Raw genomic sequence first — 22,923 nt, 5'->3', positions numbered from 1 at the left:
AGGTGTCACACGAAACGACGTCGCAAACAATGCCGGATGTGCATCACGAAAACCGTAACCCCCAACGACATATCGCATGATAGCCTAATGCGGGCGTCACACGGGACGATCTATGTGAGCACATTGAGTATTTGGTTGCAGAAAATCTGCATCTCCTGGTAGAAAAAAAGAGCAATACGGGTTTGATGCGTTTTCTGCCAGGAGATGCAGATTTTCTACAACCAAATACTCAGTGTGTGCACATAGCCTCGTATTTTGATAACGCACATAAGGGGGATGCAGTCTTCAGCTGTCTGCTTTATCTGCACTAGGTATCAAAATATGTGGGGACCCCATGTCATTTTTCTCCGATTATTTATTAATACTCCACTTCATGGGACGCAGACAGCTAGTGTGAGGGCAACCAACCAGAGATGCCGGCATTCTGACTGCAACCAATCACAGACACTGCCACAAAAGGTGGGTGGGGGAAGCAATGAATATTCATGAGAATTATTGAGCAGACGCGGAAGCAGAGTGACAGCTGCGAGGATATTCAGTAAATATAATTGTGCTGCTTTAATCGCCGTTTTGCTTCATTTTTTTTCCCTTAATTCTTATCCAGGTGGCCAAGCCTGAACATTAACACGGACTTCCATGAGAATTCTGTGTTCATGTCCGTGCACAGACACTAAGTGTCCGTTTCAGACCCCGAACTTTACAGTTCGGGTTGCCCATCACTAGTTATGTCTTTAGGCCTAAGCCACACGGCGAGAAAATCGGTGTGAGTGGAGTGCGATAAAACATTGCATTCCACTCGGACCAATTCTAGCCGGTGTGTCAGCGCACATGATTGATTATTTTCTCAGCCCTAATCGGACCGAGAAAACAATCGCAGCATGCTGCGATTGTAATGTGAGACTCATTTCTCTCGCACCCATTCAAGTGAATGGGGCGAGAGAAAAATCGCACTGCACTCGCGGTATACCAGTGTACCGCACGTGCAGAGCGAGAATAGCAATAGCCGTCTACGGAGGAGAGAGGGAGATAAATCCCTCCCTCTCCTCCTCCGTGCCAGCCTGCCGCTTCGCAGCGCTGGCCCACCCCTCCTGAGAGCAGACACGCCCCCTGCAGCTGAGGTCCGCTTGCACAGTCGGACCGCAGTCGCAGGGATACTAGCATGACACTAGGCTCCTGCTGTGCTGCCAGCATGACCCGAGTGTCATGCGAGCATCGCACTAGTGCCCCGTGTGGCCCCGGCCTTACCTGGGCACTGTATCCGCTATAGTTCATTTACTGCAGTTCACCAGTTCTTTCAGTATTCTATCCCCTATATTGTTGGACTATAAGTTTGCTATATATAGTAAGATCACCAGCTTGTTGTTCACCGCCACAACAAGATACACAAAAAGGTTATCAGCTTGTTATCCACAATTACATCAAATACATAGCTCTTTTTCTTTATCTTCATTTCACATATTTATTATGTTTATTGTACTCACGTCATACATTTTTATTGCATATTTTCAGCATACTGATGAAGGTCAAATCAGACAAACATTTGTGCTTGTTTAATTTTGGATTCTTGAAATGCAATTCAGTTAAACTTCACGAGTGCCAACTTCTACCGTATTTTTCGGCATATAAGATGACTTTTTAACCCCTGAACATCTTCTCAAAAGTCGCGGCTCGTCTTATACGGCGGTGCATGGTGCTGCATGAGCCCATTGTTTAGTAATGCCCTTCTACCGGTCCCCTTCTTACACACAATAAACATTCTCACATGTCCTCCGTTCCCGCGGTGCCTTCAGCTTCTTCTGGCAGACTGCAGGCCCATAGACCTCTCCGCGATAGCGTCCTGTAAACGGGGCCGTCGCCGCTGCTGTCATGGCTTTACTGCAATTGAATGCTTTGCAGTGCCGTAAAGTATTCAACTGCAGTAAAGCGCTGACAGCAGCGGTGGCGGCCCCGTGTACAGGACTCGATGATGGAGGGTTCTATGGGCCTGCGGTCTGCAAGAAGCACTCCACCATGATTGCATCCCATACACAGGGTCGCCACTGCTGTCAGCACTTTACTGCAGTTGAATGCTTTACGACACTGCAAACCATTTAAATGCAGTAAGGCCATGACAGTAGACAGCAGCCCCCGTGCATTGGACGCTATCACGGAGGGGTATATAGGCCTTGTGGTCTACAAGAAGCAGCTGAGGTCACCGTGGGAATAGAGGAGAGGTGAGAATAATGTTTATTATGTGTAAACAACTGCATAATAGGGGACAAGAAGGTAACCAGTAGGATGACATTACTAAACAGTGGGCTCATTACTACAAGGTGGGGGGCAAGGATGGGCACATTGCTAAACAAAGGGTTAATTACTGCATAGGACATTACTAAACAATGGGTACATTACTGCAGGGGACCTTACTAAACAATGGGCACATTACTCGGGTCGGCTTATACTCGATTATATACGCTATATCCCAAACTCTATATTTTAACTGGAAACGTTAGGGGTCGTCTTATACGCACAGTCGTCTTATACGCCGGAAAATACGGTACTTCTTACATTTTATGGATTGGATCCTACTTGTGCACCATCTTCCAGTAAGTGTCGGGATTATTCTACTAATTATTATTAGGCTATGACTGTCCCATCTGGGTACACCTTATCGTGGTGGGATGGCTTTTACATTCTTTAATCCACCAGTTTTAACCAAGTACCTTAAGCTATTTAACTGTGCTGCTACTATTTACTTATTACATGATATATGCTTATTTTGTATTTTTCTGTAGGGTTTTGTCAGTTACAGAATAGTGTTTAATAAAAACGAACAAAAATAAATTTTAAATACCCTCCTGAAGAATGTGTAAAGAGGCATGAGCAATCAAGCTAAATATAAAATATAAAAAAGTATAAAATCATCACTGATTATTTACATTAAAAGATAAACTGTAAAGTATATACATACTGCATAAATTGAGCTGAACAATAGTAACCTTATTTAAGCTCACCCGACCAAATTAATGTCCAGTAGACTCTATATCATGGATGTCAGAAGGAAAAATACTCGATGCTGAGAGCAAAGGGTATGCAACGAATAAAAAAGATGTCCAAGTAAAAGCTAAAAGATGTATACTTTATTTCATCTGTTTAAAGACATGGCAGGAAAACAATCCTAGCCCTGTACAGCCTCGCAAACAAGTAGTTCTGGCCACTACCGGCATCAGGGACAGCTGATCAGTGGGTGTGTTGGGGGTTGTACTGCCGCCAATGAGACAAAATAAGTCAATGTTAACATCCCGGACAACCCCTTTAACTATGACTTGCTTGTGATGCCAGGCACGTGGATACCATTGCACAAGTAGTGTAGCTTGAGTTGAATAAGCGAGTTAGGGTAAGTGATTACCTTATCTGTATTTAGTATACTGTTTAATAAAAAAGAAAAAAAAAAAATCATACCATTGTTCCGTTTTGTATGTTCTCTTGATTCCCATTTTTCTAGTTCCTCTTTAGTCACCTCTTCTCTGGCCACATTGCTCAGTTCATAGGCATCAACATCATGCAGTTTAGGAAGCAAGTCCTTAACCCATTCATAGCGGATAGGACATACAGTTCGAACAAATATCTTAGATGTAACCAAAACATTGTGAAATAAAATCCACTCCACATTGGCCTCCAGTCCAAACAACTTGGGGAAAAGAAAAATAGAAAAAAAATTAGACGGTTGCACTTAGAAACTCAGAAGCTACTTGCCCTTCGTCATCTATAGGTCAACAGCTTTTATAATCTACATTAAGAAGACAGCGGAAGGGAGTAGTGCCTCTTGGGTAAGAGAAGCCACAGAGAAGGTATAAGGAAAAATATGGTGAGAACAGTGGGGTGGTGGGAATTGGAAACTTCTGCTGCTACGATGGGTAATATAGGGGAGAAAGTAGGAAGTACCGGTAGGTTTGTGAAAATATACTGCTACATGGTAATATGACAATGTGCTACAATAAAAGGAAGAGATCTCAAGAGATCCAAAGGGATTAGGAAACAAGATATGGTGCCATCTAATTGTCATTGTGTTTGTCCTACAGAGGTGATATAAGATATCGAGGTCTATGGAACGCTGTAAGGCTGTGTGCACACGTTGCGTTTTTTACCGCGGAAACGCTGCGTTTAGAACCGCAGCGTTTCAGTGGCAAATTGCATGCTTTCAGCTTTCCCAGCAAAGTGTATGAGAAAGCCGAAAAATCAGTGCACACGCTGCGTTTCTAAACGCAGCGTTTTGGATGCCAAAAATCGGTGCGGAAAGAAAAGCAGCATGTCACTTCTTTTGTGCGGTGTAGCTGCGTTCTCTCCCCCATTGAATCAATGATGTGGGTCAGAACGCAGCCACACCGCAGTGAGCTGCTTTTTTGCTGCGGTCCGCGGCCTTTGTCGGCATGCCAGAACGCAGGCATTTACCTGGAAGTGAGGTCAAGAGGTTTCCTGTTGACCTCACTTCCTGGCAAAGTCCAGGAAAGCCCCCGGTGTCTCCAAAGTGCCCGCCCCGACCCTCGACCCCCCCTCCCGAAAATCCAACATGGCCGCGCGCCAGCCGCCCTGCTCCTATGATTTCTGTCGCATGTGCAATAACACATGCGACAGAAAAATGCCCCCCAGGCCCTGCCCAGTCACCCCCTATTCCCCCGGTATTCCCCCTTACCTGTCCGGTCGCAGCGCTGATCCCCCGCGGCCCCCTCCTCCTTCACAGTGCACGCTGGCCGGTCACATGTGCAGAGCAGCTGACAGCCAGCACTGTGTTCAGAGAGCTGTGCTGGCTGCTCGGCACTCTGCAGCTGTGACCCGGGGAGAGTGGGTGCAGATTTTTGGCACCCACTCTCCTCAAATGGAGGTTCTGCCCTCCTAGAAAATGGTAGATAACAGAGAGCACAAGAGAGTGGTGTTTTAATGCCGCGCCAATAGATCACTTCAGATGATGTTCAGACCAGTGTTACTTTATTGTTTTCCAGGTCAACGCGTTTCTGGGGCATCTGCCCCCTTCATCAGGACCACCAAAGAAACTGTTTCTTTGGTGGTCCTGATGAAGGGGGCAGATGCCCCAGAAACGCGTTGACCTGGAAAACAATAAAGTAACACTGGTCTGAACATCATCTGAAGTGATCTATTGGCGCGGCATTAAAACACCACTCTCTTGTGCTCTCTGTTATCTACCGTTTTGGTGGCTGCAGCCTTGGATTGTGTGATACATGCGATTACAGTAGTTGTGGCTTCTCACAACTACATCTGGTGAGTAGTTTCACTCCCCCACCCCCACCCCTCACATATTGGGGTAAGACCCTATGCGCTTGTTTTTCCACAGCTTTTTCTCCGTGCTCCTAGAAAATGGGGGATACGTTCCCTGAACGTGCCCCCATATTCTAGAAGGTCCAGAGGCGACGTGGGACGTCCATATGGATTTCTGCGGACCCATTTTTTTCAAATTTTTTGATTAAATTGGAGAACAAGGGTATGATTTGGGGAGTGTTTTTTCTAATAAAAAAATTTTTGTCATTTTTTTTGCTTTTGTTTACTGTCAATTAGTTATGTTGGGTATCTAATAGACGCCGTGACATCACTAATTGCTGGGCTTGATGCCAGGTGACATTACACATCTGGTATCAACCCCATTTATTACCCCGTTAGCCAACGCACCAGGGCGCGGGATGAGTTGGGGCGAAGCGCCAGGATTGGCGCATCTAATGGATGCGCCACTTCTGGGGCGGCTGCGGCCTGCTATTTTTAGGCTGGGAAGAGTCCAATAACCATGGCTCTTCCCACCCTGAGAATACCAGACCCCAGCTGTCAGCTTCACCTTGGCTGGTGATCTAATTTGGGGGGACCCCACGTTATTTTTTTTTTAATTCTTTATTTATAAATAAAAAAAAAAAAGCCTGAGGAGCCCTCCAAATTGATCACCAGCCAAGATGAAGCTGCCAGCTGTGGTTTGCAGGCTACAGCTGTCTGCTTTACCCTGACTGGCTATCAAAAATAGGGGGGACCCCACGCCATTTTTTTCATTGTTTTTTTTTTTTTTTATTGGATAAATACTAAGCTAGGCACCCTTTAGTGCCACATGAAAGGTACTAAAGGTGCCAGCTTAGAATATGCAGGCGGGGGTGGGACGTTATATATATTTGACATCCATTCATCCATTGACGCTTTTTAGGTTGTGTGCCCACAATCAGGGTTTGCAGCGTTATGGACGCTGAGTGTTTTCCCTGCATCCATAACGCTGCGTTGTGCAGTAGAAGCACAGTGGAAGGATTTTTGGAGATCCCATGCCCACTGTGCTTCTTTTCTCCGCAGCATAAACTGACCGGTGGTGCAGCTTCCTGAGCCTCAGCATGTCAATTTATGCTGCGGAGACGAGAGTGTTCTCTGCAGGTAGCATAGAGCTAAAGTCCACAGCATCCTGAACCCAAATCGTGGGCATGGGCAGCTGCAGGAAGGCTGACACTGTGTACTAGACGCCGTGTCACTGGATCATGGCCACATAGCCTTAGGCCTCTTTCACACGTCAGTGATTCTGGTACGTTTGTGCTTTTTTTTAAACTTACCAGGATCACTGACATACGCAGAGCCATTAGAATGAATGGGTCTGCTCACACGTCAGTGATTTTTCACTGCACGTGTCTCCGTACGGCGTACCCGCGTGTGCGTGATTGCCGCACGGAGACATGTCCATTTTTTTCTGGCATCACTGATGTTCCACGGACCACGCAGTGGTGTGGTCCGTGAAACACGTGCCAGAAAAAAACGTGCTTTTAAAATAAAAATCATTTTAACTCACCCGGCGTCCAGCGATGTCCTCTGCAGCCCGTTCTCCCTGCTGCTTCTGAGCCGGCTCATTATTGTCGCGCATATTCATGATGTGCGACACAGCCGACCCGGAAGCAGCTGCTGCGGGGGTCAGCGCCAGCCGGATGCTGCACCGCGGGAGCGATCAGCACTATGGAGAGCGGGAGCGGGCACAGGTGAGTTAATCTCTAAGTGCAATCATGGGCCACGGAGAACGGAGCCCGGATTGCACTTAGACAACCCATGTGTGCCGTGATTCACGGCACACGGAGGGACATGTGCGTGTTTTACACGCCAGTGAAAAACGTCAGTGTTTTTCACTGACGTGTGAAACGGGCCTAAAAGTGAGAATATTGTTGCTACAGCAACATTTTGGGTGAAGTAGCTGTGGATTCAAAATGCTTAATATACTCCTGAATAAAATCCTTGAGGGGTGCAGATTCCAAAATGGGGTCACTTGTGGGGGTTTTCTGACGTATAGGTACCCAAGGGGCTCTGCTAATGTGACATGGTGCGCGAAGTTTATTTCAACTTTTCCAAAATTCAAATGGTGCTCCTTCCATTCCAAGCCCTCCCATTTATCCAAACAGAATGTGGAGAAGGAAATGACATCACAGGTTTTTTTTCCCAAAGGTCTGTGTTCAACCAACTTTATTAACACTGACAAGTCTTAAAAAACACACCTAAAAAAACGCATGAAAAACGCATGAAAAACGCATGCGTTTTCGATGCCTTTTTCTCAAAAAGCATTGTTTACAATTCTCCCCTCTGCCAGAGGGTGCGTTTTTTTCCGCGCTGAAAAAAAAAGCAACGTGTGCACATAGCCTAAAAGTAAATGGGTTACACTGGTACTGTGACATTATACACTGCAGACCTGAGGGGTCTGGGCTAAAAATGGGTTAGGTGCTTACTGCATCTCTTTTAAGAACTATAGTTTTATCTACATATCATTGACTGGGAACCATGTCACGTTTTCTTGTAACTCCTTCAAATACAATAGGACCAGAAATTACCATATTGTGCCATAGTGCTGCACTGATAATGCAAGCTATAATAACAATGCTGGTAATCCTTTTATGGAGCAGTAGCAGAAAAATGTATAACTGACTCATTTCTATAAATGGTTTGTCACATTTATGACAGGAATTTACGGAAAACAACAATGCATCTAATGAATCCAACAAACATCAACTGATTTTAGTATCTTCAGTACTAGACAAATAACCAATGTGAATTAACATCCGTGTATGCTCAGACTGAAATACTCACAGCTGAAGAAGGATGGATATGTACCATGCTGCCGTTCCCATCCATCGTGCAGAATGTCCTTCCTATTGACCTAGAAGTACAGTGCAGAAGCATGTGCAGTGTAAATGATGCATTTTACAATGAAATGCTTAATTCTAGCGGTAGAAGGGAAGTAACTTCCCTTGCAATCGTTTTATAATTCACACCTAGTGGCAGTTTGTCGCAGTCGTGCATTGACCTCACCATTGCTCTTTGTCTCCCATAGCTGCCCACTTTGTCTGTCATTGGAGAGCGTTATGCTCAGTTATAAGGCTACATGAGCACGCTACAGTTTTTTCTGCACACAAACTGCAACCAAAACTGCACCTTGTTAGAGAGAGCCTGGAAATGTAAAAAAAAAAAAAACAAAAAAAAAAAACCACATTTGTAATGGATGTGCGTTTTTGATGCGTTCTTGTAACAAATGTTGACAAAAACACTAGAATGAACATGCTGCATCATTTTGTATCACATACTTTTGACAAAAAAAAAACCAACAAAACGCTGACAAACTGCAAGGTGCACATTGCAAATCTGAATTCTCAGACTTTGCTGGGAAGTCAAATGTCAGAAAGTTCTGACAACAAAACTGTACCAAAAAACACGACAAAAAACACAGCGTGCGCATGTAGCCTAACTCATTCCACTTGCATACATAATGTAACGCAAAATCAGCTAGAAGAGAACAAAGTTTATGGACGTAGCAGAGGGCACACAAAGCAAGTGAAGATGTTACTGCTATGCTTCTAATGGCTTTTTCTGAAAAGCACTGACTAGGTCATGCGTTCGGTTCCAAACTCAATAGGTGTCACAGCAGCGTCGGGCTCTGTTCACACTGCAGAGTCTGACAGGCAACCTTTTGTTTCCTAGTTGTTCAGCCAAACCTGGGCGTCAGCTGTTTCATGTCCACTGTTTCTCAGCCCTGCAGGAGTGAATTCCTGCTGACCTGGGGAATTCTGCTAGGAGCTCAGGATGCTAATTGCATCAGCAGTTTTCTTCCTATATAAGGTACTGGATCGTGCTACTCAGTGCCGATCATAGCTCCAGCTTGTGCAGTGATTCCGGTCTTATTGTGGTGATCCTCTCTGTTGGAGATCTGTGGTGTGCTTATTGTGCAGTTTGGAAGTTTCCCGGTTGTCTATTTACTTCCTCCCTTTTATGTTATTTTTACGTTGTGCACGTATTGTCACTACCTTTGTGTTTGATTGCAGTGTGTACGAGTTTTGGTTTTTCCCCTGTCTGCATTTAGTTGTGGGGTTTGTGACTTCAGTACCGGGTCACCCCTTGAATGGAAGGGAAGTCACACCAGGGCTTGAACAGGAGTTAGGGTCACGATGGTGACTCAGACCTCACTACCATTAAACGTACCTCTGTGTTAATGGACAGCGCAGGGTCCCCAATCTAAGGGCCAGTCTAGGTGTCCCTGTCCAGTCATCTCATCCTCATGACACTTTCAGATACAACTTTTGGAAACTATTCTTACACCGTTAGAAAAAGTGTTTAATCAGCCTCACACACCCTTCTATGACTGAATGTAATGCAATCCTGTGGAACCACAGGTCCCAGCCAATATTCACATTGCAGAGAACCAACGCTTCTGCAGAACATACTGGCCATTTATGCCTCACAATGTGTGTGTATATATATATATATATATATATATATATATATATTTATATTGTGTACGCTTTCGTACATAATATATAAAGACTGTAACACATATGATGTAGTAGATAAAGGGTGTGAAGTCTGGCTACCAGAAATACTGAGTGCAGAAAATACAAAGTGATCTAAAAGGTGGGAACCTACATATAATATATTGAGTTAAGTGAGTAAAAGCCATCCCAAGCTTTTATGTATCTCGCTTGCCTGTAATCCATTAATTGTAGCCAAATTCTTCCTACTTCCTCCCTATCACATTCCTATTTATCAAACATTTTCCCTTATTTTCCCCTATACCGGATTTATGTCCTACTTTTCAGCTCCAACTAGTAAGTAAAAAAATGTTGTCTATTTTTATATTGCATTAGTTCCGGCAATTACGCATGCAGCAATACTAAACATGCAAAAACAAATTTTTTACATTTTGATATTTACATTTGGAAAAAGGGGGGTGATTTCATATTTTTAAAGGTTTTTTTTTTTAAATTTTTAATAGTGCCCTAAAGCTGCCTTAGATACGAAATTTCACATGGAAAAATGGTGGCCTTCAGAAGGTCTCTGGCTCTAATAGCAACGGATTGGCACGGTTGTGTCACGCAGGTTGCCAATGGCTGACAGAAGTGACGGCCAGCATTTTGAAGCCCGTTAATTACCTCTGTCACGCTTGACAATTTAATTTTGGAGGTTAAAGTGTTGCGATTGGAGCTAGCACCAATATAATCAGGTACTGTTGGGTACTGGCAATGCAACACAACCAGCAACAAAATTGCATGGAGTGAGATTAGCTCATGAGCCTGTTCACTACTACAGTGGACAGTGGCATTTGCTATGGGGTTCAATATCTGTTTGTTAATTATAATCAATTAGTACATATAACTGTATAAAACTACAAATTTTTACATAGGTATGTGCTACTTGAAGATGGTTGCCCATGTTCACACCTGCATTTATGAATTCTGCTTCTCTGCTCTGTTTTAGAGATGGACAAATTGGAATTTAATGAATCAAAAAGTGCATCATATAGAACTTTTTACTTCTGTTATAAAAATAGTCACAAAATGGAACAGATTTGAACCCCAAAATAATCAATGGGGTCCCCTGCTTCAGTTTGTATTGGTTATTAAATAGATCCACTTGAGTTATCAAGTAAATTTTGTCTGTGAACATAGCCATACACCAGTCACATTAAAACTTACAACCTGGCACCTGGTAATTAATAATGGACATGCAAGATATTGATTTGGTGGCCAGTATAATACCGGACGGTTGTGGCGCTTCATTTTGTCAACCCAAGAGCGCCCCCAACAGGTCATTTCAGGATTTTCTTAGCATTGAACAGATGACGGAATCATTATCAAGGCACCACCTGTGCAATACTAAGGAATTCCTGAAAACATTACCTGTTGGGGGCTGTGAAGACTGGAGTTTGGGAACCACTGATGTAGGCTGTAGGAAAACCCACATTTCAAGCATTAATCACTGTTATAACTTATAACACATATATGTTATAATCACTTAAAACATGCCCGGTGAATCCCCTTCTTATGCAGCGGGTTTGTAGTAATCACTCTTTCCACGTGTCGCTTGTGCCAACCCTTACTCTCAGTGACTATAGGCATCATCATCAATGCTTCATTTCCCTAGGACTGTTCAATTATTGTAGTCCCCTCCCACCCCAAAAATGTGCAGCTTGTTCCCCCAGGGCTGTGCAGTTACTGTGCATTTAGCAAACAGTCAGTGATTGAAATATTTCAAAGAGGACTTGTCTTTCGCTTCAAAAAATTAGTCAAATACCTTGGAAAAATCCCTGCGCTCCCCTAATTCTGACTCTCTTTTCTATTTTGCGCTGCATCGCTCCATTCCAGACATATTGACATTATTTTCTTCTGGAGCACAGTATGGGAAAACTCTGCTTTGAAGCCCAACTGGGCATATTTCTTCACAGTCTTTTGTGAGGCATATAGCTTCATTCTCCGTCCCAGGTGCTGCCATTCAGTATCTAAGACCGATAGCCTGCTAGATCAGTTGGAAAGCTGTGATTTATAGCATATGGGAGAATGGAGTGCAGGTGAACCCCCAGAGAAGGCTCAGAAGAAATGCCCTGTTGGATTACAAAGCAGAGATTTCACATAATGCACTTCAGAAGAAACAAATGTAAATTAGTTTGAAAATGGAATGACACATCGCAAAACAGAAATGAGTAGCAGAATCAGGGGTGTTCAGGGACCCTAGGAGTGGGTAAAAAAAATGCATAAGTGGTGCATGAGTTACTATTACACTTTTCCTCTGATTGCTCCAATCCTGGTTTTGGCTTACACATGCTCAGGTAAAAAAATATTCACCAAATACTCAACATGTGCACGTGCGTGGCCTTACAAATACTGAGGTAAATAATTAACTGTGCACGACCTTACAATGAAATTCACACTTTTTTGAGCAAGTGACAGGTCCTCTTTAATGCTGTCCGTCACCACCTGGGTATAAGTGGTACCGACCCACACTACGCCCGCCACAGGGTCAACATCACTGCAGACTCTAATCACTGTGATCTGCATGAGATCTGGAATGACAGAGATGTAGACTGCATTCTCCAACAGTCAGCCTGCAGTCTGTGATCAGAGGAGCTGCAGGGTCGAAGAAAGGCTTGCTGAATGCTGCTCCACCAATCAGTGTTTGCGCTGCAGAGGAGAAGGAAGAGCAATAATCATTTTCTTGCCTGTCTCTGCAGCTAAGTGCTCCAGCTCTCTGCCTCATTAATTAGCACCCCTTTCTGAAAGATGCTGATTTTACTATTAAGTTCACTATAGGGCTGTGAAGTCAGATGGCTTTCTATATTTGCAGACAATACAGAGATGCATAGTATATTGTGCAACAAATAAGACAATTAAGAGTCTGAACATGAATAGCTTGCAAAATAATAATTTATCGCCTTACTTTCTAGCCACATTGGAAAAAAATCCGGCACACAGACAACGCTGAAGTATCTCATTCCTGGGAAAATCACTTCTTTCCATGGGAAAATTCTTTATCTACATACACAGGGGTAATAGAGGCATTAGCTTTAAACACACACACAGAAGTTTCAATATATAAGTCTTTAAATTGAGCCTGTCATGTAAAAAAAAAACCAACAAAACCCTGCAGATATGGTGTTAATCTGCAGGTTAATAGCGTTCTGATACTGTGCAGCCACCACACTGAAATTAAGTTCTATTTTTGGCTTTCAGTCATACAGTCTCTGACAGAAGTTCTGTCGCTTATCCATGTTATGTAAATAAAAGCTTATAACCTGACTTTTAATTCATTCATTGGTTTCATAAATTACTCTTTTGAAAGCTGAAACCCTCCCAAATTTGGTTTAGATTATGAAAATAAAGTTGCTGCAAAGCTGAAATATTGATCATTTAATGAACACAGAAAGGTCAGATTTTGGCAAGACAAACGTTTTGTCGCCCACAGAAAGTAATGTGAAATTCAAACAAATAATTAGCTTCTAATACAAAGATATCAAAAATACCTTCAGATAAAAAATTCGTTAGAATTAAATAAATAAAGGGAATGATGGTGCAAATATCATTAAATCTGTAAATCTGTGATCTGTAAAAGCTCCAATAATAGCACCCCCTGAGGAAAGGATCGCTGAAACACGTGTCGGGGCTTTGCGGTACACTTTGGAGCTTTTACAGATCACTTAAGGTATCATTTTCCTTGCAATTTAAATAACTGTTAAAATCTTTTTACATAGGATCATTATACCACAACCTTATTTATATATGACATAGGATTTAGATACAATTTTGCACTGTGCACTTTGTCATATATTAGGGATTGACTTTTTAAGTGATCTTGGCATTATGCACTTTATTTTCCTAGTAAAACCGGTGATATAATTTATGGGACATTTTTTCCTGCCTAATATTTATATGGATTTGTAAAATATTTATTTTAATTGTTGAATAAAAATAATAATTTTAATGATATTTGCACCATCATTCCCTTTATTTATTTAATTCTAACGAATTTTTTATCTGAAGGTATTTTTGATATTTATTGAAATTTAATGGTGATATTTATACGGAAATTTTGATTATTATAATACAAAGATATGTTGCATAACATTGGTGAATGAAGTTGTGGTGCTATTGGAGCCATGTTTAATATTTTGTGTGACTTCCATGAACTTGAAGGACTGCATCCATGCGGTTCAACAATGATTCATACAATTTATTGATGAAGTCATCAGGAATAGCAAAGAATGCAGTCTTACATACCTCGCTGAGTTCATCTAGATTCTTTGGTTTTGTCTTCCAAGCTTCCTCTTTCATCCTACCCCAAACATGCTCAATGATGTTCATGTCTGGTGACTGGGCTGGCCAGTCCTTGAGCACCTTGATCTTCTTTGCCAGGAAAAACTTTGTTGTAGAGATGTATGTATGAGATGGAGCACCATCCTGCTGCAGAATTTGATCCCTTTTATGATTGGGAATGTAAGAGGTAGCTAATACTTCTTGATATTTTAGGCTATTGCAAATGTTTCGCACACCCCCATACTGAATGTAACCCAAGACCATGATCTTTCCACCACCAAACTTAACTGCTTTCTGGATCCATACGGGCTCCAGTAGGTCTCCTGCAGTATTTGCGGCGGCTGTGGTATAATTCAACTGAAGATTCATCAGAGAAATCCACCTTCTGCCCCTTTTTTGTACCATCCATCTGTTTAGCAGGCTGTGGGATTTAGCAAATGCCACACGTTTTTTAATTGCCTTTTGTTCAATGCTGGGTTCTAGGCACTGATTTGACCATGGAGGCCATTGAGACAGAATCCTACAAACTGTTCTAGTTGACACAGGGACTTGAGGTAACCAGGCCTTTTGGAGCTCTGCTGTAGTGGAGGAGGGCTGGCTGTGGATTTTCTAACCAACAAAAGTTCCTCCTGAGCAGTTGTCTTGCGGGGTCTGCCGGACCTGGGCTTGTCAAAAACATCTCCAGTCTCTTCAAATCTTTTTTTTTTTAATTCTTTGTACTTGACGCTGAGACACAATAAAGGTGATAAATCAAGACTTTGGTCGTAGGGTGGATTTTTGGCATGTTGTCAGAGGTCAAGTTGCAGTTCAAGTAAAAGTCTGGGGTGCTGGGTTTCTTTTTATACACACCCACTAATTAAGCGATCATTTAGTGAGCACAGGTGAGGATGTAAACTAGGATTGGGTGCATTATATGACAAGGCGACTAAACTTCTGTCTTGCCAAAATCTGACCTTTCTGTGTTCATTAAATGATCAATATTTCAGCTTTGCAGCAATTTTATTTTCTTAACCTAAACCAAATTTGGGAGGGTTTCAGCCTTCAAATGAGGAATTTATGAAACCAATGGATGAATTTGAAGTCAGGTTATATGCTTTTATTTACATAACATGGATAAGCGACAGAACTTCTGTCAGGGACTGTAGAGGCACAGCAAGCGTGGTTGCAGTCATTGCTCTGTGCATAGTGAGTGGCGGCAGTAACCACACCCCCAAAACTGACTGACAGCCAGCTTAGGACTGCAGCAGTACAGAATCGGCTGTCAGTGAGTACCAGGGGCATGGTTACAGCTGCTGCTCATTATGCATGTAGCGGTGACTGAGAGCACGCTGGCTGTGGCCCTATGACTGAAAGTTTGAGGCTCTTAGAAGGAAATTTCTCCTGTCGCGACAGAGCAGCACTCTCACTGTGGAGGCTACATGGCGTCAGAATGCTATTAACCTACAGATTTACACCATATCTGCAGGGGTTTTTTTCAGGACAGTTTCCTTTTAAAAGGTCACAAATAATGGAAAGATGCACATATATAGTTATTGAAATCAGCAGAACGGCTAGTATTGGGGTATAAGTGGAAAAGTATAATGCATAGAAAAATGTATTATTGGGCTGGGGTGTTTGTCAATTTTTAATTTTTAAAGTTTTCTGCTTCAGTTTTTACAGTTGCAATTTTCATTAACTTTATATTGTTATGAAAAGTGATCAGATGAATTGCAAAGTTATTCCTTGCCATGAAAATTAACTTAAAAGGAACATGTCATCAGTTTTTTGCCCTATAAGCTGCGGCCACCACCACTGGGCTCTTATATACAGCATTCTAACATGCTGTACATAAGATCCCAGGCCGCGGTGTATAACATAAAAAACACTTTATAATACTCACCTAGTAGGTCGCTCCGGTGCACAACGGTCAAATGGGTGGCGCCGTTCTCCAGGACGCGTCTACGTCATAAACAGGTGCCGGCATTGAGGTCCTGCGCAGGCACACTTTGATCTGCCTTGCTTAGGGCAGATCAAAGTATTGTAGTGCGCCTAAGCAGGACCTCAATGGCAGCGTGTGTGTATGACGTAGACGCGTCATGCACCGCGGCTTCAGAATAAAGACCAAGATGGCCAAAAGGGGAGGCGCCGCACCAGAACGGTGCCACCCAACCGAGCGTTGTGCACTGGAGCGACCTTCTAGGTAAGTATTACAAAGTGTTTTTTATGTTATACACAGCGGCCTGGGCTCTTATATACAGCATGTTAGAATGCTGTATATAAGAGCCCAGTGGTGGTGGCCGCAGCTTATAGGGCAAAAAAACTGGTGACCGGTTCCCTTTAATCACAAAAAAACACGTCACCTGCATTTCAGCCCTGCCTCTAGTTAGAATGATATCAGATGCTTTGTCCTCCTTAACACTTTCTGTTGAGCAGTCTTGCTGATTGAATTTTAAGAGCAGACCTGTTGTTTTAAAAGGGGCCTAGTGCTTGAAATGATTGTCTCCCTCCATTGACTAAGGTTACCTACAAAGAACATATTCAGTCATCATCATTATGCATCAACAGAGCTTTACAGGCAAGGGCACTGCTGCTTGTAAGGGGTACTGCTCACATAGCGAGATCGCTGCTGAGTCACAGGTTTTTTGACGTACCAGTGACCTCATCAGCGATCTTGCTGTGTGCGACACTAAGCAGCGACCTGGCCCCTGCTGTGAAATCGCTGATCCTTACACACTGTTCTGGTTAATTTTTTGGTCGTCGGGCTCCTGCAGGGCAGCACGTATCGGTGTGTTTGACACCTTACCCAACGACCTCATTCGCGACTCAAGTAGGCGTGCATCTTCGTTGTTTTCCGCGCCCTCTTTGTTCCGATTGGTGATCGCTACTGCATTCGGATTGGCCGCTTCTATCCTCTGTTCTGGCTTGTAGATCGCAGTACATTTCAGAGGGCTGAATTCACTTGTCCCGGACCGCGTGTAGCAGCAGATCGTAATACAGTCCATTCTGCATCGGGACTGTAGGATGGACAGGGATGGAGAAGGATGGAAGCGCTATTATGTTGCCTTCTCTAAAGGCAAGGCCGTCCAGTCACAACGCAGTTACGACCACCAATTGGAGCAGAGGGGGAGCGGAAAAAGCAATGTAGATGCAAGCCTATGTTACTAATCAAGATTTGAATCGTGCTATGCCCAGCATGTTTGGCACACCCACTGGGCTGTCCCAAACACAAACGGATCATGACTGATCCGTCAAAAAACGGACGCACAGCGGATATAACGGACACGACTGATCAGTTTTTTCACAGGATTTAAACACATCCGTTGCGTCAGTTGACATCTAAAAAACTACTAATCCGTTGCTGACGGACCTGACGGATTTAAAACAACGGAAATGTGAACCTAGCCTAAGCTGTTCAGGAAAAAAAGTCAAGTTGGCAACCCTGCCCTGGCCGTCAGGGCTTACAATTTATTCCAAGGAATCAGTACTTCAAAGAGCCATGAACATGTACAAGTTATATGTAGAGTTGTAAAATATCAAGAGCTTTTTGAAGACTCGAGAAGTGTTTTTTTTTTGCCTTGCATATTCTATGTAATATTGACCATTGCATACTCATAAATGGGTATGGGTGCATATGAGTCAATATAGGAATTACAAGCGAGGGTGGAGGACACATTTCTCGACTAATTACAGAAAGTACAGTACAAACCTGTTTTAGCTTAGTTGTAATATCTCTAAGCTGCTTTTCCACGCTGAAAGCAGATTTTACTGCTCTCCAGTGCACCGCATGTTTGTGACACCAGGAAACAGGATTGTCACTGGGAAACAAAAATATAATCATATCTCCTTCTGTATAAAAGGCCAACACGGGAGGAAATGTATCAGAACTTAAAAATGAACAAGACTTGGACAAGTATGGAAAATTTTAGATATTGAAAATGTCCCGGACATCATTCAGATATATTAGTTTTTATCACAATTATTTAATTAATGGCCTATTACTAAAGAGGACTTGTTACCAGGTCAATAGTGTCCGCTTTCACTATTATTGTCTCCAAATATCTACTGCAGAATTACGCTTGTGCAGTTTTAGTTTTTTTAATCCGCCATAAGGAGATATGTGCCTTTTTAACTAGTGCTAGTTTTGCTGGTCTTTACAAGGGGGTGGGGTTCACAGGATTATCTGGGAGTGTAACTTTAGCCTTCCCTGTAATATGACCATGTAAGCCACAACCCGTTGTAAAGAGCATAAAAATTAGTACTAAATAAAAGGCCCTTCTCTCTAAAACCTTACGGTGGATTAAAAAAAAAAAAGAAAGAAATCGATTACTCATGAGATCAGTGGGAATTAAATAAAAGCATAAACTGGCCTCTTATGACCTGGCGACAAGTCATCTTTAGAGGGTAACTGTCACCAAATTTGGCGACTATAAGCTGTGGCCACCACCAGTGAGTTCTTATATACAGTGTTCCAGAATACTGTATATAGGAGCCCAGGACGCTCTGTATAACGTAAAAAACACCTTTATTATACTCACCTAGGGGCTGTCCGGTCTGATAGGCGTCGCTGCTCTCAGTCCAGCGCCTCCTCTATCTTGTGCAGTCGTCATCTTCCTTCCCAGCCTCGTGCGCATGACACGTCCTGCGTCATCCACATAGAGGTTGCCATTACGCTCCTGCACAGGCGTACTTTCATCTGCCCTGCTGAGAGCAGCGCAGGTGCAAAGAAAGGTCAAAGATCGCCTGTGCATGTGCTCTACAAAACTTTGATCTGCCATCAGCAAGGCAGATCAAAGTGCGCAGGAGCGCAATGACGTCCACTGTGTGGATGACATACTACAAGTCATCCACACGGGGCTGAAAATCAGGATGGCAATTGCACAAGATGGAAGAGGCACCGGACCCGAGAGCAACGACACCCATTGACTTGACCGCCCCTCAGATGAGTATAATAAAGGTCTTTTTTTAAATTATACAAAGCGGTCTGGGCACTTATATATAGTATTCTGGAATGCTGTATATAAGGGCTCACTGGTGGTGGCTGCAGCTCATAATGGAAAAATCTGGTGACAGGTTCCCTTTAATACTGCATTCAGACTAGCATATCAAGAAAACAAAAACAAACGATTTTCATCCATATTGTCATCGATATTCCATCAATATGTCCATTTTTCCATCTGTTTTTATCAGCAGTTAAAAAATGTACATGCCAAAATACAATTTCTTATGTTAATTATTGCAATGTATTTGTAAAAAAAACCAAAACAAAGTATGATTGATCTCTATGGGATCTGTCTTTGTTTTGTGCTCTCATAGACCTGAATTGAAATGTCTTATCTGAAAAAAAATGGAAGAGACTAATGCATGCTGTGATTTTTCATTCCCATGGATATAATGAATCAGTGATAAAAACGGTCATCTGCGAAGTTAAATAACATTGGTCTGTATGCTATCCAATTGCAACACAGAAAGCACAATTAAGCATAATATAAAAGTCTGAACACGCCCTAACACCCAATACACAATGGATTAAAGTCATCTGAACACACAGATTTGGGGTTTTCTTTTAAAGGGAATCAGTCACCAGATTTGGTGACTAGAAACTGCGGCCACCACCAGCGAGCCCCTATATACAGCATTCCAGAAAGCTGTATATAAGAGCCTAGGCCGCTCTGTAGAAAGTAAAAATCACTTATTTTACTCATCTACAGGGCGGTCCGGTCTGACGGGTGTCGCTGCTCTTCGATCCGATGCCTGCTCTCTGTGGTGATCGCCGTTCTTCTGCTACCCAGCACAGTATGGATGATGTGTCCTACATCATCCACACAGGCCGGCATTGTGGTCTTGCACAGGCATACTTTGATCTACCCTGCTCAGGGCAGATCAAAGTATTGTAGTACACATGAGCGGTCTTTAACCTTTCCTTGGCCTGCGTATTACAGTACTTTGAGGGCAGATCAAAGTGCGCCTGCGCAAGACCACAATAATGGCCTGTATGGATGATGTAGGACACGTCAGACACACTAGGCAAGAGAGAAAGAGGACAGCAATTGCCGCAGAGAGGAGGTGCCGGACCGGAGAGCAGTAACACCCATTTGACAGGACCCCCCCATGTGAGAATAATAAAAGTGATTTTTACGTTCCCCAGAGTGGCCTGGGCACTTCAATGCAGCATTCTGGAATGCTGCATATAAGAGGTCACTAGTGGTGACCGCAGTTTAGACACCAAATCTGGTGACATGTTCCCTTTAAATATGAAACATCATAAAAAAAATAGTCCATAGTAATGTTAAGGTGGACCTGTCACCAAGTTAAAAGTGTCCAGTTTCTGCCCTTATTTTATTCCCACTGTTTCTGAGTATTCCATTGTCATTTTTTTCTTTATTTTTTTTTTTAATCTGCCATGCAGTTCCAGAGATATTGGCCTTTTTATTTTCTGCTAATTTTTATGGTATTCACCAAGGGGGTAATGATGCAAAGCATCCTAAAAACACGCACCCCAGAGACTCATGAGATCCACGTTCCCTTTGTACAGATTATAAGAATTAGCACTAAATAAAAACTTGCATATCTCTGCAACTGTATGGCGGGATTGAAAATAGCAAAAAGAATGATTACTCAAGGGACTAAAATAAAAACTGGCCACTTTTCAACTGGTACAGGTCCATTTTAAAGAAAAAACAGCAGTGCCTTATCCTGGTCCTTTATCATTCCCTCTCTTCAGTCGGTGGTGCCTTTTCTCTGCTATTGTTAATTATTAAGTTAAGTTATTGTTAAGTTATTGCTAAATGTATTTTTTTATTATTATTGTAAAGGTTGTTTGTTTGTTTTTCATATAACTATATTGAAAATAATAATCTTGCAATTTTCACATTGGACACTAGGCCTAATTTAAGATTTTGATTTCCTTTTAGGCAGATAGACATATGCAGCCGTGGACTGACTAAGGCTATGTGCGCACGTGTGCGCTCTGCACCCCACCGAAAATGTGCGCTTCAGAGCGCAGCTGAAAAGCTGCGTTCTGAAGCGCATGGTGCCGGCAGATTCGTGCGCTCTGCATGCTGCCTCTCCCTATAGACAGCATGCAGAACGCACGAAAGAAGTGACATGTCACTTCTTAGAACGCAGCGATTCGGCAAGCAGCCGAATCGCTGCGTTCTAACATGCCACGTGCGCACGGCTCCTGCACAATCTCCATAGGCTGTGCAGGGGACGCAGGACGCATGCAGTTACGCTGCGGTGCAGAACGCAGCGTAACTGCATGTAATACACACACGTGCGCACATACCCTAAGAGGCTACTGGTTTGTATAGAAGCCTTCTGAGCTTCTAATCTGAACATGCTGTAATCTGGACAAAGGTCATTGTGACGGGAGGGGTAAGAGGGGAGCTGTAATATCACCTAGGTGGATCCTTTGTTATCTATAGAATATAGAGGTGTTACCTTTCATTGTAATCCTGTCTGAGACCATAATACATGCTGGAAAAAAAAGTCTTCTGTGCAAAACAGGAAGCGTCAGTCTAGTACAAGGCCTAAACGCCAGTGTAAAAATTGAAAGATTTCTGTTTGTTTTTTTTTTTTTTTTTTTTTTAGTAAAGATACAAATATGGAATATTGAAGAAACATAAAAAAACCCTAAAATTTTAAAAAGATACAATTAACATAGAAACCGGATTTAATCAATATATAATTTTTTGATGACGCATTCCCTTTAAAATCAAACAAGGATGCCAAAATACAATATGATTTTTGGGATTCTGTCTGTCACAGATGAAGTGTACCTACGATAAAAATTATAGACCTCTCCATTCTTTGGAGGTGGGAAAACTTGCAAAATCGGCAGTGTATCAAATACTTCGCTTCCTCACTGTAAGGCTCTGTGCGCACTAGAAAAGTGATTTTTCTCAAGAAAATTTGTTGAGAAACTTCTGGGAGTTGAAGATTTCCGCACCTGCGGAAAAATCCGCGGGAAAAACGCATGCGGATTTGCCGCGGATTTACCGCAGGTTGGTCCCTGCGGTTTTGCAATAAATAATATAGATAATCGATAGACAGATAATGGATAGAGTGCAAGATGGATAGATGAATAGATAGGCCTGTTTCACACGTCAGTGATTCTGGTACGTGTGTGCTTTTTTTTTTAAACGTACCAGAATCACTGACATACACAGACCCTTTATAATGAATGGGTCTGCTCACACGTCAGTGACTTATCATTGCACGTGTCTCCGTGCGGCGTACCCGCGTGTGCGTGATTGCTGCACTGAGACATGTCAATTTTTTTCTGGCATCACTGATGTCCCACGGACCCACGCAATGGTGTGATCCGTGAAACACGTGCCAGAAAAAAAGTGCTTTTAAAATAAAAAACATTTTTACTCACCCGGCTTCAGCGGCGCTCTCTGCAGCCCGTTCTGCCGGCTGCTTCTGAGCCGGCTCATTACTGTCGCGCATATTCATTATGCACGACACAGCCGACCCGGAAGCAGCTGCTGCGGGGGTCAGCGCCGGCCGGATGCTGCACCGCAGGATCGATCAGCACCATGGAGAGCGGGAGCGCGCACAGGTGAGTTGACTTCTAAGTGCAATCACGGGCCACGGAAAACGGAGCCCGGATTGCACTTAGACAACCCACGTGTGCCGTAATTCACGGCACACGGAGGGACATGTGCGTGTTTTACACGCCAGTGAAAAACGTCAGTGTTTTTCACTGACGTGTGAAACGGGCCATAGATAGATAGATAGATGAGAAAGACCTATATAATGTCCCACCTCCCTGCATATTCTAAGCTGGCACCCTTTAGTGACTTTGATGTGGCACTAAAGGGTGCTTAGCCTTGTATTTAGCCATAAAATAAATAAATAATTAAAAAAAAAACGATGT

The 22,923-nt window shown here is 42.9% G+C and overlaps 1 protein-coding gene across 1 annotated transcript in view; it reads right to left on the bottom strand.

The window, feature by feature from the left end:
• Positions 1–22,923, bottom strand: part of DHX40 (DEAH-box helicase 40) — a 158,412-nt gene that overhangs the window by 5,773 nt on the left and 129,716 nt on the right. The window contains exons 14-17 of the mRNA XM_075336224.1: positions 17,749–17,857; positions 12,691–12,785; positions 8,077–8,146; positions 3,442–3,670 (exon numbers count right to left, since the gene is read on the bottom strand). Coding sequence (XP_075192339.1) covers positions 3,442–3,670; positions 8,077–8,146; positions 12,691–12,785; positions 17,749–17,857 — 503 coding nt within the window. The remainder of the gene's footprint in view (positions 1–3,441; positions 3,671–8,076; positions 8,147–12,690; positions 12,786–17,748; positions 17,858–22,923) is intronic.

This window comes from Anomaloglossus baeobatrachus, chromosome 2, assembly GCF_048569485.1.
Source record: "Anomaloglossus baeobatrachus isolate aAnoBae1 chromosome 2, aAnoBae1.hap1, whole genome shotgun sequence".
Classification (NCBI taxonomy): domain Eukaryota; kingdom Metazoa; phylum Chordata; class Amphibia; order Anura; family Aromobatidae; genus Anomaloglossus; species Anomaloglossus baeobatrachus.
This window is presented reverse-complemented; position numbering and strand designations above follow the sequence as displayed.